This window comes from Pleurodeles waltl, chromosome 11, assembly GCF_031143425.1.
Source record: "Pleurodeles waltl isolate 20211129_DDA chromosome 11, aPleWal1.hap1.20221129, whole genome shotgun sequence".
Taxonomy (NCBI): domain Eukaryota; kingdom Metazoa; phylum Chordata; class Amphibia; order Caudata; family Salamandridae; genus Pleurodeles; species Pleurodeles waltl.
In genome coordinates this window covers 32,346,028-32,362,680 of record NC_090450.1, presented here as the reverse complement: position 1 = coordinate 32,362,680, position 16,653 = coordinate 32,346,028, and the positions used below count along the sequence as shown (strand labels likewise).

General features: G+C 45.8%; 1 protein-coding gene across 2 annotated transcripts in view; it reads right to left on the bottom strand.

The window, feature by feature from the left end:
• The window catches only part of LOC138265305 (cytochrome P450 2J2-like), an 82,953-nt gene that overhangs the window by 56,887 nt on the left and 9,413 nt on the right, over positions 1-16,653 (bottom strand). For both annotated transcript variants that reach the window (XM_069212913.1, XM_069212914.1), the window contains one exon: positions 10,063-10,223. In XM_069212913.1, the coding sequence (XP_069069014.1) occupies positions 10,063-10,223 (161 nt within the window). The remainder of the gene's footprint in view (positions 1-10,062; positions 10,224-16,653) is intronic.

The window sequence follows — 16,653 nt, the reverse complement described above, 5'->3', positions numbered from 1 at the left end:
ATTGCGCATCCCCATTTACTTCTCAGCACTGAAATAAACACCCTTGGAAGAAACAAGTATTGAGTATGTCAAATGATTTAAGAATGCAGTTGTTTAACAATCTGTAGACATTGCAAATAGACTGTACAGTGATGTATACATAGTTATGACCTGTAATGTGCTGCAGTCAATACACCAGGAGCCACAGGAGGGCACAAATATCTGCAAATAGACATGTTAAAGGGTATAATAAGTGGCCGTTGTAGTGGGAACAGCAGCCAGCCAGAGAAAATTCACTTTACCAAATATCAATGGTAGGTGAGGTTACAGTGTCTTACCAGTGTGTCACTGGAAGTACTGTTGTATTATAGTTGTTCTGTTGTCCACATCCTCTTCCTCTGCCTCCTCTTCTTCACCTTCACTGTGGCCAAATCCTCCACCTGGGGGAAAACGATGTAGCTGAGCATGTGTTTCATCAGGGCAGACAATACTCTGGTCAGTACTATTAAGAGCATTGGCTTTGACATCCCTGCTGCCATGGCCACTGTCGCTTGGAAGGAGCCACTTGCCAAGAAATGTAGCACTAATAGGACTTTCACAAGAGGGGGGATACCAGTGGGGTGACGGATAGCTGAGATCAGGTCTGGCTCAGATTGGGCACACAGCTCTTGGATTATGGCCCTATCAAGTCTGTAAGTGAGGATTATGTGCCTGTCCTCCATTGTTGCCAGGTCCACCAGGGGTCTGTACACGGGGGTATGTCTCCATCTCCTATTCATCCTCAGCGGTTGAACTCTAGGGTGAAAAACGGTGAGCAGATGGTCATATTCAAACATATTTGCAGAGTAAAATGCCTTGCATGTTGTGACAGAAACAGTATGTTAACATGTAGTCCCGCAAATGTCCCTATGCCGGCTGTGACGCAGTTAGGTGCTATGGCCTGTTCCCCGCCTGACCTGTGTGGAAGGACAATTTGAAATGAGGTATTCCACTGACGTTGTGCGCCATTGCAGGAGGCAGCTGAGGATCGTTGTGTAACACCTCATTGGTTATCATTGGGCCCTATGGGTTCCAGTAGCCAATGGTGATGTAGCCGGCGGTGACGGTACTCACCGCCGCGGACGTGACCGCCATTTTCTATCTGTTCACTCACTTGCTACCTGACCTTCAACAGGAAAGAACCTACACTGCAAGTGCTGCTGTGACCTGTGTCTGGAAGTGACAATGTTTCGAGTGTCTGGGTAAAGGGCACCTGCCTTCACTTCGGAGGAGTTGGAGAGACTAGTGGATGGGGTCCTACCCCAGTACCGTTTACTTTATGGTCCTCCAGACCAACAGGTGAGTACACTGTGAGCACGATGCATGGGGCATGAATGCATGGAGTGCTGTGTGTGTAAGCCTGGTGTAAGGGGGCTAGCTGAGGGGTCCTGGACAGAGTGTTGCATGTATGGTGGTCAATGCCTGTGCGTAAGGGGATGGGAGGGATATGGTGGGACATGAGTGTAACAGGCCGGCCGGTATGGCTGATCCCATTTCCTATGTATCATTGTCTGCAGGTCAGCGCCCATCAGAAAAAGGGTATTTGGAATGTCATCACCAAGGACGTGCAGACCCTGGGAGTCTTTGACAGGCAGAACACCCACTGTCGCAAACAGTGGGAGGACCTGTGCTGCTGGGCAAGAAAGATGGCAGAGGCCCAGCTGGTGATGGTCTCCCAACGAGTAAGGGGTGCCTGTCGAACCCTGACCCCCCTGATGTTCCGCATCCTGGCGGTGGCCTATTCGGAGTTGGATAGGTGCTTGAAGGCATTAAAGCAGCCACAAGGGGGTGAGTTTCAGAATCTGAAAAATTGCGTGTGGTGAGGTGTTATCTGGGTGGGGGATGTGGGCCTGTGCGTGCCCCTAGGCCAGGACAAACATGGCAGGGTAGGACCGATGTTGGGCAGGCTCTGATGCACTCCAGCCCCAAATATGCTAATGGGCATCTACTACTGGGCAGGGTCCTGTGGGTTTCAGGTGTGCTGCTATTGGCGTTAGGCATTGTACTTTATGGCCTGGTGACTAGCATTGTAACTGGTGGTTCATGGCCTAGTGCATAGGGCTGTTCCCTGTGTGTTGTGTACGCCAACAGTGGTTTTGTTGCTGGCATTGACCCAGTGTATCCTCTGTTCCCCCCCCCCCCCACTTTTTGCTTCATCACCCTGTCCTTGTGTGTATTAGCATCATCTGGCGGAGGAGCCGAGGCACCAGCGACAGAGGGAGCTGCATCCTACATGGCCCATGAGGCCGAATCCACAGACGGTGAGGACACCAGTGGGAAGGAGGGCAAGGGGAGCACCACGGTGGAGACTGGAGGGGACAGTTCAGACAGTGACACCTCCTCCGATGGAAGCTCCATGGTGGTGGCGGACACCTCTGTGGCCACCCCAACTACAGGTACAGTTGCCACCCCGGAACCAGCACCGCCCTCCCAGCAGCCCCTCAGCGGTTTTCCCGTGCCCGCTCACCCAGGAGGGTGGGCATCTGCTTCGCGCCAGGCACCTCAGTCCCTGCCCAGTCAGCCCTGCTGCCCTCAGTGAGGAGTCTATTGACCTCCTGCGATCCATCTCTGTTGGGCAGTCCACCATAGTGAATGCCATCCAGGGTCTGGCAGGGCATTTGCAATAAACAAATGCGTTCCTGGAGGTCATTCACTCTGGCGTGGCAGCCCAACAGAGATTATTCCAGGCTCTGGCCAACTCTCTGATGGCAGCCATTGTCCCTTTCTCTAGCCTCCCCCCTCAACTTCCTCTACCCAGTCCCATTCCCCTCATCCCCTGCCTATCCCAAGCACACCATCAGACCAGCATGCACCCAAATAAACACATAGAAGTGGCTCAGGCAAACACAAGTACCACACTTTATCCCACAGGCACTCACACAAGCACCATCCAGATGCAGACACACCAACATCAACTGCCTCCACTGTGTCCCCCTGCCTCCTCGTCGTCCACCTCCCTCCCAGTAGCGTCTCCACTCACACCTGCATGCACTACATCCTCATCCACTACCCCCATCACCATCATTCCTATCAGTACATGCCCCTCACCGGCAGTCACCACCCCCACAACCATGCACACGTCCCCTGTGTCCTCAGACACCGAAGAGCCATCCACTTCATGACAGCATCCAGCCCATGTGCCTGCACCCAAACACAGAAGACTGACACCTCCTACCACCACTCCCTCTTCTTCCACTCCCAAACCTTCACCCTCTTCCAGGCCTAGTGTCCCTAAAAAGCTTTTCCTCTCCACCCTTGACCTAGTCCCTGCCCCCCCCCGTCCTTCACTTCGGACCAGGGTGGTCAGGACCCAGGCTAGCACCTCAGCCACAAAGTCCATGGCCACTGTCGTTTCTGCAGACACTGCAGTTTTGAGAGGCTTCGAGAAGACACCAGTCCAAACAGCCAGTGTGCCTGCACCAGCTGCCAAGGGCAAAAAGGGAGCACCAGCTGGCAAAGCCAAAAAGGGAGCACCAGCTGGCAAGGGCAAGGAGGCACCACCAGCTGGAAAAGGCAAGGAGGCACCACCAGCTGCCAAAAGCAAGGAGGCACCACCAGCTGGCAAAGGCAAGGAGGCACCACCAGCTGGCAAAAGCAAGGAGGCACCACCAGCTGGCAAAGGCAAGAAGGGACCACCAGCTGCCAAGGGCAGAAAGGGACCACCAGCTTCCAAGGGCAATGACAAAGGCACACACACCGCAGGCAGGATGGATATGGAGCCTGGTGCTGGGGCAGCATCTGAGCAAATAACACCAGCCATGGCACTTCAGCCGTCCCAGGCTGCAGGGGATGGGCTGGAGCCTCCCCCCACCACTGGCAGCACTACCACCAGCACGGCCGCCAGCACAGCACCAGCACAGCCACCAGCACCACTGCCAGCACCAGCAGCCCCAGTGGGCAGCCGTCCGAGGCTGCAGGGGAAGGGCTGGAGCCTCCCCCCACCACATGCAGCACCGCCGCCAGCACCGCCACCTGCACCTCCGCCAGCACCGCCACTAGCACCACTGCCCGCAGCAGCATTCCCAGTGGGCAGCCGTCTGAGGCTGCAGGGGAAGTGCTGGAGCCTCCCCCCACCACAGGCAGCACCACCGCCAGCCCCGCCACTGCCACCACTGAGCAGCCGTCACCGCCGACGGGCAGTGTGTAGTTGTGCCTCCATGGGCTGTAGTGGGTCCTTGCCCCTGCAAAAACTGTAGGTGTGACACCCAAGTGAGAGACCGTGACCTTGCACTCCCAAAGATCTGCATCACAGGGCACAATGCCCCCTCTAGAACCAGTGGAAGAAGACATACACTCACCCCCTCCTTGCCAGGATGAAGCACACTGGGCACAAAGCCCCCTCCAGAACCAGTGGAAGAAGGCATCCACTCACCCCCTCCTTGCCAGGATGAAGCACACTGGGCACAAAGCCCCCTCCAGAACCAGTGGAGAAGACATCCACCTGAGAGACTGTAGCCTTACACTCCCCAGGACCAAGCAGTGGGTAGACCAACCACTAGAGAGACTCTGGCTTTACACTCCCCAGGACCAAGCAGGGGGCAGACCACCCACTTGAGAGACTGTGGCTTTGCACTCCCCAGGACAGAGTGCTGGACATGTGGCCCCCTCCAGGAGCTGTGGCGTTGTACCATCTACTGGCTGAGGTGCCCCCTCTTCCCCTTCCCCCTGAGGTGCTAGTGTATTTTCGACCTGATGCCCCAGCAGTGTTCTCTCCGTATTGAGGCAGGAGTCAAGTGGGGCCTTGGGCTAAGTGATGTGGCCCTGTGGCCCACGGACATTATGGACTGGGCAGTGTCCCTCCATTTGTATATATTGTAGATACTGTTTTGTGCTTTGAGGACGAATTTCTAGAACTTTATATTATTACACTGACTTTACTCACTTCCTTTTGTCCTTGCATTATTCCTGAGGGGTACAGGGTGGATATGTAATGTTGTTGCATATGTTTGTGCGTATGGTGCGAATGGTGTTGGGGGTGGGGGTGTTGCGTGTGTGTCACTCTCTTTTTCCTCCACTCCTCCTTTGTGTGCTAGGTGCAGTACTCACCATGGTCGTCTTCGCCGCCGTTGGTATTTCTGGTGTAGGAGGAAGTAAACCAGCATGGGTAACACCTGTAGTTTGGGCTTCATGGCGTCATGGTTCTTCCTTGGGTGTCCAGAGGTGAGTCGTTTCCCTTCTGTGTACTGTTTCTGCCGTGCTTTTGATGGCGTTGGTACTGCCCCGGAAAAGCTGGCAGGTTGGCTTGTTGTAATACTGTGGGCAGTACATTGTCTTCCGCCTGGCTGTTAGCGGTTACTGCTGCGGTCTTTGTTGCTACCGCCGTGGCGGTCAGTGTGTTAAAGTGGCTGTCTGTGTTGGCGGTTTCCGATGTGGTCAATTCAATTTTTTTTCTGCCAGCCTGTTGGCAGTATTACCGCCGCTTTATCACCGACCGCCAGGGTTGTAATGAGGGCCTAAGTCTTTACGGTCTATGCATTGGGTCGGAAATTACTATGTCATCACTTATTTTTAAAGTATGTGGTATAGATAAAAATGGAGTGATGGTTCGGTGCCACATACTGTGATCAAGGCTACGGCCAAAACACATTGGAGTTAACCGTCTGCAGTATTAAATTGAATTTGCAAATATATCCATGAGTGCCCGGACCTTTTTTTTTTTTTTGAGAAGACTTTTCTGTGTGAAATATTAGGGCTACCGGAGCCCATCGCAGACCGCTGCAACTGAGAGCCTCCATAACTCCGGATGATCATTTAGGACATATATATATAATATATATATATATATATATATATATATATATATATATATATATATATATGTATATATATATATATATATATATATATACACTAGAAGATGAATTAGAAGATGAAGGATCACAAGAAAACAACAGCCAGCCAGGGCAAAAATCCTGATCCCAAAGGATACAATGGGTCACAAGAAAATGAAATATCCAAGAAAGAAGTGACTCAAACAGATGGTCTCACCAAAGAACAAAAATATATTTCTACTACAACGTTTGTTGCCTTCCTCAGATAGTACAAGATGGTTTGCTCAGTAGCTGCACAGCTGACACTGATGGATTTTCAAAAAGCATCATGAGTGAAGATTCCAATTGAAATGTGGAATCAATGCAGGCATGAGAACTCTTCACATATGCAGAAATCAAGTGGTATTGTCAGTGATGTTCACTCCATTGGATGGAGTAATGTTAACCGGTATATCCAGAAGTTTTCGCTGATGTCCAGTAATTCTTCCTTTAAGATATGTTCCACATTTATTACCTAGTGGCGGGGCTCCAATAGGTAGTCATAGTTATCTCTGATCCATAGGAAAAGCTTTTTTTGTGTTGCTAATAACTTTGGCACCATTTTACGAATCTCCACAAAACTTTTTTAAAAGGTACTACATTTTGATGTGTTTTTGCATGTTAAGTTTCAGGATAATCCATCTGGCAGAGGCAGAAGAAAGTCTCAAAACACAAAATCCTCTTGCATTTTACATAGACTTATTTCGACAAAGCTACAGCAAAAACTGCTGAACGGAATTACACTAAATTGGACAGAAAGCTAGATCTTATGCCACATATTGTGCTTTTTGTGATTTGAAGTCAATAGAGTAATGTTGTAACTAGGTTCTGTATTTATTTGTACAAAACCATAGAAATTCACCAGTTACAGTTATAGTTATTTCAAGTAACTATAACTTGTGCCATAAAGTAATTATAAATTGCGCCCTCACCATGCGCTGCCAATTACTTCAGATATTAACTCATTACATCTTTTTTAACATCTTTGATAATATCACTGTAACATTTGTTGTAAAATTATTAATAAAGAAACTGTGCATGGTGAGGGTGTGACTTATAGTTACCATCCAGATCTTAGTGTTCTGTCTGTGCCTGAAATATGAGTCTTTCTTGCTACTACTACTATTGTGACAGAATTTCAGAACAAAGGTTGATCATGGGTATGTGTTTGAAGGAAATTCAACTTTTATAATTTGATTTTAGGTAAATGTAGTGCAGAGTGCCCGATATCAATCCATTTTACATGACACATCCCAAATGTATTGCATCCACTCACTGTGCCTAGTTGAATTACTCAAGATTCATATGTGACCCCAGTGTCCGCATATTTTGGCAGGGCCCTTCCCTTTACTTCCTCTTTACACGTAGCTCTGTGCCATGTAGCTCTGTATCCCCTATCCCACCCCCTTACATACATCAATCCCACCTGGTGCTCATCCCTGCCACTTTGATCTCAGATCTTTATTTCCTATGTCATAATTCCACTTCATGGCTCAACACTTGACTCCTGCTTACACACTACATGTCCCCAATATTGCTTGTGTCTCCAAGTCCAGCCACACTCCCTGGCACATATTTCTCCCAGCCAAGCACTGCCACTGTCACCCTTTCTCTTTGTCTCCCACCCTAGTCCCACTTTCTGGTTGATTGTTCTCTCATTGTTGGTTTCCCAAGTCACCCTCATCTTTTTCAAGCCACAGCTTTTTGTCACTTACATTTTGCTCCCCAACTGTTGTCCTGCCTTAGAACTGCATTCCCAACTTCATAATATGCTGGAAACCCTAGTGCAGGTAATCTGTCTTTCAGGAGCAGCCCAATCTTTAGGGTGGAGGGGCCATGCCTCCCGACCTTTTTGCCTCTCATGAAGAGTGTCTGTCAGGCTGAACAAAGGTCAGCCTGACAGACACTCTTCATTTTCAGGTCAGGCAGCCAAGGGCAGACATGCGCAATTTGACTCCTGGCTGCCTGAGCTGAACTTTGCTGGGCTGAAGAGGTCACTGCTCCTATTAGCGTGACCTCCTTGGCTCAGTAAAGGTGCCTCGAGGCCCTCCCCTGGGTAACGAGGAAAGCGTCACCCATTGACTTACGCCCTGAAGCACCATGGGCGAGTGTCAATCAGTGACACTTCATCACAGAGTGGGGTGGGGTCAGCAGTCTCAATGGCCCCCATCCCACTCTGTGACGAGGCTGAGACTGCTGCCTATTTTTCTCATTGGCTGGAGGGAAGGCAGCAGTCCCAACCCTCCTGGGACCTCTGAGGCTGAAGGTAAGTGTGTGTGTTTGTGATCTTTTAAAATGAATGGTTGGGGCATGCGTGCATGTTTGAGTGTTATGAGTGTTGTTAATGGATGTGCGTGCATGTGTGTGTGTGTGAAAGAATGAGAGTGTGTTTGTGTGATCTTTTAAAATTAATGTTTGGTGCGTGCGTGCATGTTTGAATGTTATGAGTGTTGTTAATGGATGTGCGTGCGTGCGTGTGTGTGTGTGAAAGAACGAGTCTGTGTGTGTGTGATCTTTTAGAATGAAGTTTGGTGCGTGCGTGCATTTTTTAATGTTATGAGTGTTGTTAATGGATGTGCGTGCACGTGTGCATGAGTGTGTGAAAGAATGAGTGTGCGTGTGCTTCCCACCCGCACCTGCTATCTGTGTGCACCATTGCTCTGAATTTTTTTATTTTTGGGGTCCAGACTTTCTGGCATTTTGTCTCTCTGGGCAATGGAGGGCTGCTAAAGAGATTTCACTACATATGTTTTTCATCTAAACAGGACTACTGTTCTCGAACATACCAACTAGTACATTTTATGACTGTGTAGGTCCACTAAAAACTGCACTCAAATTGTGCAAGTCCATCAAATGCACAATGTAAGACAAAGCTAGGCCTTTGCCACATACATACCTGACTAAAACCTAGCAAATGGGCTGAGAAACATTCATGGGACACTGTGGCCAGGCGTCAGTGCTAGAAAATCAAATTAACTGATTTTTGATAGTCAAATAATAAATCTGACATTAAGTAAGTCCACCGTGTGAGTGCTTGGAAGCAGCAAGGTCCAGATGCGAAATGTTCAGACATGTAGGCTATGCCCATATACATGATAAAAAGGAAACTATGAGCTGAAAGAGATTACACTGCAAGTCTGCAAGCTTTCAAGAGTTTTCCTTATGAACATTATACCTGGGAGCTACTAGAAACACCATTCTTGTGACATTGTGATAGATAAGGAAAATTAAGACTATTGGCAACCTAATTTTTATTACAAATGTCACAGTAGTGTTTTTAGAAAGGTCGTTTTGGTGTCATTTCAATCATTTACTGTTTTATTTTGTACTAATATACATTTTTCCTCTATATTTTATCAAATGTTGATCTCCACCATGACTGTGATGTCTTTCTATTAAAAAGTATAGGAAAAATCTTAAATTTTCTTTTCATGCAAACATATTTTTGCCATAATTATATACATGTAAAATTAGATTATAAATCTGAAAATGTTAATTTCTTTTTGAATAAATAGATTTTAGTTTTCATTTTTTTGTAACAGTCAATGATATTAACTTATATTGTTAACTATTTTAAATAACGTAATTTAAAATGCCATTATTTCCCATGGAGTTTTATTTTATGTCCATGGCAACATTGTTTTCAATGGGAGGGTGTTGCAGTACCAGGGGTTGGCCATGTGTGGTGCTGGAACTACTCCAGCTCTTAGCTAGAGTAATGTCCTTCTCATTTGGGTCCCCTTTTGGTTGTAGTAACTTTAGAATTGCAGGTTGTGAATAGCAATAGGCTTACTCTTTTGTGGGTGGGTGAATGTCCCCACTAAACCCCTCCCTAGCCTCCTGTAAACTCATCCTTACTCATCACCACCTCCCCATATTTATTAGTAGGTATGTTCCTTTTTCCAGCCCTCCCATATCGACAAATTTACTACTATGTAGTAAACTTCCATGTGTGAGGGTCATGCCATAGAAAGGATAGAAGAGGTGGAGGGAGGGATTTGCCCTGGTAGGTTTGTGATTAGCATTTGTAGTACTTTACTAGTACTAATATAGTACTAATAAACATACTCCAATTTACAGTTGGGGAATAACCCCTTACGTGTCTTATGTACCTGCCTTATTTTCAAATGCTGAATTTGATTTTTACCACTCTTTGGACCTACAAATATCATGGTTCAAAGTGTTTCCTATGATTGGCAAATAGCATAGAATATGGGGAGGTTGTGAGACTCACCATAGCCCACTTGCTGTTTAGATTGTTGACAATATTATCATTTGCTTCGATGAGCTGATGGAACTCTTTATCATCTCTGGAGAAGCGGTGCCCAAAAACAACAGAAGAGATCACATTGGCTACAGATTGGATGATTGCAGGAGCGGGATCCAGGCTTTTCCCTGTGAGCCAAAGAGAGAATGAGTCACTGCACCATGCTACAGACAGAGTTGGGATACCCATCTGAAAATACCTTGCAAAATAAAAGTAAAACCATAGACAGGATGTTGTGCAGATTATTTCAAGCATTCTGTCCACTACTTCATTGCTCTTCTTCATTAATAGCTGTTAGGGTTATTCCCTGATTGTTTCAATTGCAGCCATATCAAAAGTGAGATTGCAGGTGCCCCTCAACTAAGACAATAAGTACTTGAGTACTGGGGTCAGGGATGGAAATGTGGTTTTGGAATCCTCTTTGACTCTTCAGGCAACCTGGGTGAGTTGCCAAAGCCTAGTTTAAAGGAGGTTGTGTTAAGGTTGAATTTAGATATAATACAAAACAATCATTGTATTTGAAATACTAATATTGTACCAGAATGATTTTGCATAAACCAACAAATCTTTAATAGTATTTCAGATGCATAATATCATTGTAGATTAACAATAGTAACAAGACAATTAAATCAATTCAAGGCACAAAATAACATCAAACATGATCTGGCAACAAAGATCACTCAGGTTGCCAAGTATACTGTTGTCAGTTACCCATTGGCTGTCAGCATTGCATCACAGGCCATAGGGGATCGTGTTGACAGTGTCAAAAGATGGTAAACCCCGTTCATAGTTACCAACCTGTCATGGACAGCATACATAGCATAGAAGTACCTGTATGGATCGGTTTGCTATCACTCTAGCTATTGCCTTGCTATACTATATCAATTACTCATAATTCGGAGCCTCAGTTTTCCTGCTACATGGACTTCAGCTTATATGTTTGGGCCTCCATAAATAGACTACACTTATGAAGCTACAGTTACATCCTCCTTGGCCTTAAGGTTATTCCATGACTCCCTTTGGTCAGTGCATCTTCAGGAGGCTATACATTCCACACTGAGCCATTCACTGTGGCTGAGTAAATATTTCTACAACACAAGGTCTGAACGTACCAACCAAGGAAGGCTCACAGAATAAAGTTTGCTTTATCGTTCCTAGATTCTGAAAAATCTCCCAGCGTTGTGGCTTCCTTCCTGTGACGTTATGGAGTTTGTGAAGTTCAGAAATCTTCATCAGTAAGCAACGTTTTCAGTAAATGGGAAAGTTTCTGGCAATTTACCTAAACAACATTTTTTATGTGAGAATTGTCCAGCTATATGTAGGATTTTTACCTAGGGAAGAAATCAGTGTGTAACCCTTTTTTAACCTGGTTCTCTCTAACTTTTTGTAATCTTTATGATGATCTAGAAAATATCAAAGATTTTTTTAAACTCCTCAAATTTGGAGAAGTCACACAATTTTCAGACCACTAACTACAATCTGCATTGGAAATAAGTGAATTTAAATTGTGTCAGATATATACCAGCAAAATATTGAAAAATGAAACAAATATTATTCGAGTCTATGTTTATTAAAATGTAAGAAACCTCCTAGAAAACAGTATTACTGACTGAGACCCAGCAATGATGGGGATGTTGTTAATAGTTATACAGCGCAAAAGTACTAACTAAAAGCATGACTTCAAAACTATTTGAGATTATCCACTAAGGGGTTTATTCAGTATTTCTTTTTTAACACATTTTTTATTGTTCTCAAGGCAGTACTTAAATTGCAATTTTTAAACATCTTTCTATATCATTTGTTATGCAATATAGAGCCGTGTTTTAACATCTTCTTTCAACATTTTCATACAGTACATTGCATCACTTTATTGCCTGTTTCAAATTTTAACCGTTTAACATCACTACTTACCTTTTATCTATTACTTGGTCATCTATTCCAATTATACATGGGGTTTTTAGTTACCAGGACACACATTTTTACTATTGTTCTAGTTTTTTCAACTTTGAAATTTCTAGTCTGTTGGGGGGTTCTGACATATCTCTTCCTTTGTGTACTTTTTCTACTCATCTTCTTCCTCACTCAGTGTCTCAAAATTTTCCATTAGTGTTTCCCATCTGGGGCTACCGGACATTCTCTCCTTCCGGAGTTATCTTCTCGCCTAAGTGCCGCACCCTCTGCTTTTCCCCATTCCATCACCTCTGCTTTCCATTGTGTTGTGGTGTGGGCTGTGGTTGCTTTCCAGCGTCTTGTTAAAAGGTGCTTCGCTAACAGTAGTGCCAGATTTATGAGTCTGAGTAGTGTTTTCTTTTTCTTTAGGTGCCCAAGCATACCAAGCATACATGTCTCTGTTGTATATTGTATGGTACTACCAGTCATTTTGCCTAGTATGGTAGTTACTCCTTTCCAATATTCCGCTATATCAGGGCAGCTCCAGAGCATATGCAGTAAATCAGCATCTTCCATTCTACATCTGGGGCACGCCGAGGATGTCCCCGGATTTATGATATGTAGTCTGTGTGGTGTGAGGTATGCCCTATGCAGTATGGCAAATTGAATACATTTAAATCTCGTATTATGGGATGTTTGGCTTGGGTATTTTAGTATGGTGGACCAGTCTTCTACGGATAATTCCTTAACTATATCTGTTTCCCATTTGAGCTTAAGCGCTAACAGGGGCTATGTCAAGTGCGTTCTAACTCCCCTATATAACCATTTTATTAAGTGCTTACCCTGCCCTACAGTGTATATAGCACGGACAAGATCATGCGTAGGAGGCTCCTTATTGTCTGTGATCCAGTGTTTCTTGACGTAGTGTGTAATACTTACATGTAGCAGAAAGCTTGAGGGGGACAAACCGTGTTCATAGGTATAGTCTGTGTGGTTAAGCAGTCGCTGGTCTTTAAATAGGGCACCAACTGTGTTTATTCCCTCCTGTGTCCAGAGGAGTAGTGTGTTGTGGGTTAAGGTACCTGCTGTAACTGGTACCCCAGCAGTGGTATATTGGGAGAGTAGGGGAGTACATCAGAGGTGTATTTTAGCGATAATCTCCAATACTGTAAGGCCACCCTCAGAAGCGGTATGTTCCGGGGATCTGGCCTCCGGGGCACAGCATGGCATGTATGCTGCCCTTGTCAAACATTAGTTGGGTATATTCTATTTCTTGGAGGTTGCGACCGGCCAGCCAATGTGCTAGCCATTGAAGTTGGCTTGCTATGCAGTATGCTTTAAAATCCGGAGCACCCATACTCCCTTGATCCACGGACATCTACAGTTTAAGCAAACGTATCCAACGTCTACCTCTTCTCCATATAAGATCGAATAGCATTGAGTTGAGTGTTTTGAAGTAGGATTCTGGTACCCTTACTGGTAAATTTGCGAAATAGTATAAGAGGCGGGGTAGCATTACCATTTTTGCCAGGGCTAGTCTGCCCGCTATCGATATTGGCAGCGTGAATCAAAATTGGATCTGTGGTCTAAGTGCGGACATGGTTCTCTTTAGGCTCCCCTCTAGTAGGTCTGTTGAGGTGCGATATATCTGGATAACTAGATAGCGGAATGTGTTTGTGGCCTTTTGCAGTTGTTGTTCTCCAAATGATATTGTACTATCACCATCCGAATCATGGAAGGTGAATGCTATAGGTTTGTTAAAATTAATAGCCAGCCCTGACAATGGTGTGAATTTCTGGAAAATAAATGCTATTGTGTTGGGGGTTTGTCGAAGGTCCTTATTATATAATATAATATCATCTGCATATAATGAGACTGCATGTTTTGTATTTTCTATGTCTATTCCCCATGCTCCGCTGTCCTGTCTCAGAAGTTGAGCCCGGGGTTCTATTGCCAGGGCAAACAATAAGGGGGATAAAGGACATCCCTGCCTAGGGCCTCTATTTACTTGGTATGAGTCGGATATATTCTGTCCTGTGCATGCTCTTGCCGTTCGTTCAGCATACAAGAGACGGACCCATTTTGTATATTCCGGAGGAATCCCAAATTTTTCCAGCACTGCCAGCATATAATCCCAGTGTAGGGAGTCAAAAGCTTGTCGCAGATCTAGTGAGAAGCACCCGCGTGTGGAAGTCCCTTCCTGGCCACATCCATTACGTGATATAAGCGGCGAATATTGAGGGAGATGCATCTGGATGGGATGAAACCACATTGATCCGTATGGATCAGGCCACTGATATAGCCAAGAAGTCTCTGCTCTAATATTTTTGCTAAAATCTTACACTCTGAATTCAATAAGGATAGTGGTCTGTAGGATGAAATGTCAGTTGCCTCCTTACCCGGTTTTAGGAGGGACGTCACTATTGCTTGTTTGGTAGTATCTGGGAGATGTCCCAATGTCAGTGAGGCTTGATAAAGTCGTTCTAGGTGTGGGGCCAGCTGCGTGCTGTATGTAGAGTAAAACTCGGATGGAAGCGCATCCGCGCCCGGTGCCTTGTTTCGTGCCATGTTCTTAATAGTCTCTTGTATCTCTCCTTGTGTTATTTCGGCGCTTAGATTCTCTCTGGCCTCTTCGTGGAGTATTGGGAGTTCAATATTAGCTAGAAAGGCATTAATTTCTGCTCTCTCCATTAATGGTGGGGCGGAGTATAGGGCTGTGTAATAGTCTCGGAATGCATTGTTGATTTCTAGTTGTGTTGTTATATTTCCTTGGTGTGGGATGTTGATGTGTATTATAGGAGTGGGGGGTGGATCATCCATTATCAGTCGTGCCAGGAGTGCACCCGCCTTGTCTCCCTCGCTGTGTGCTCGTTCCCTATATGTAGCATGGTCGATTTTTCTCAATCTCTCGAGAAGGTGTGTGTGTTCAGTTCTTGCTTCCTGTAAGTGTTGGGCTTTGTGGGGCTGTGATATTGATTCTTTTTCCAATATTCCCAGCCGGTTCTCTACCTGTTGCAGTTCTCGCATCAGTGTTTTCCGCACTCCTGATACATTACTCATAAATGTACCTCTTATCACTACTTTGAATGCTTCCCATTCTATCAGAGGGGGAAGACGCCGACCCTGAATTGTTTTTTAAAAAGTTGGTGATCGTCTGACTCACTTCTTCCCTCAGAGGAGTGTCCTCTAGTACTACTGGCTGTAATCGCCACGTAGGGATAGGTGTGGACGACCGACCCCATAATATGGTCAATTCTAAGGGGTTATGGTCAGAGAGCGTCTTTCCCAGCTATGTGGTCTTAGTCACTTGTGTCTGTAACGATGTTGTGCATACCATACGATCTAGTCGTATGTGGACTCTATGCGGATGGGAGTAAAAGGGGTATTCCCTCATACCAGCATTTTTGGCCCGCCATATATCTATAAGTGACCAGCCCTGCAGCCAAGTTTTTAGAGCTTCCGCTTGCTTTTGGACGTTCGTCCCGGACAGTGGTGGGGTACTATGATTTAGGCTGGTATCAAGTATTGCGTTAAAGTCTCCCCCCAATACCCACGGGATATTTGCCCATTGTAGCAGTGTCTTCGATAGTCTCTCCAGAAATGCATCTTGTCCGACATTAGGGGCATAAATGCTACCTATTACTATGGGTTTCCTGTCTAGGTTGCTTTTAATTAGAGTGTATCTGCCTTCCACGTCTATTTTAGTATCTAGTACTTCAAAGGGTACACTGGCCCTTATCCACACAGCCGCCCCTCGTGCGAACGACGAGTATGATGTGTGTAAAATTTGTCCCCTCCATTTCTTATGGAGTTTTGAAACTTCGTGGGTGGTAAGATGGGTCTCTTGTAAATAAGCAATGTGTATTTTTCGGCGGTTTAATTTGGCCAATATTCTATGTCTTTTTTGTATGGCTCCCATTCCCCTTACATTCCAAGTAACAATGTTGTATTCATACTGTGCAGCCATTCTAGGGTGTTAGCCTCTTTATCCCTCCCATGACTCTCCATGTCTGGTGTCCCCTTTGTATTAGTATATGCAGGTTATTTGTAGATGACAACTGTGTGTAACAGTGAACAATTCCTAATCTTAACTGAAATACCAGGCAGAGCGCAAACCAGCTCTGCCAAACTTTTCTGTAATACATAACTATCATATTATAACAAAAGCATACAAATAGTGAGAAGCCTAAGTAATGGGGCAATACAAGATGTGAAGTCTATGGTTCTTGCCCGTAGATAGCGGGTCCTTGTGTGGATTAGGAAGACCACGGAGCTCTACCGCCCGAGCCCGCCATTTGGAGGAAGGCTTAGGCCACGTGGAATATGGGTATAACACAGTTTCTGGCATTGAGGGGAGTGTTCAACACAGATCTCGTGCTGTCTGTGGGGTAACTGCAGGAAATAGCGTCAGGCTCCCTTCTGAGTCCGACGCCACAGTGCTGTCCATCGACGAGGCCACACCACATGGGGGGGAGTTTGCCTTTTGTAGGGAGTAAGCTGATTGTATCGCGCCATTTTGGCCTTCCAGCGTTTGTTGGAGTGTCGGGCCAGCTTTTTTCCACTGCGTTTGCGATCTGCTTTGTTATCTTTGAGGGGTTGGTCATATTGTCTCGTGGGGGGGCAACACTTGGTTCTCTAGTTTTTGACTGTGGGAAGGTCTCATCCAGC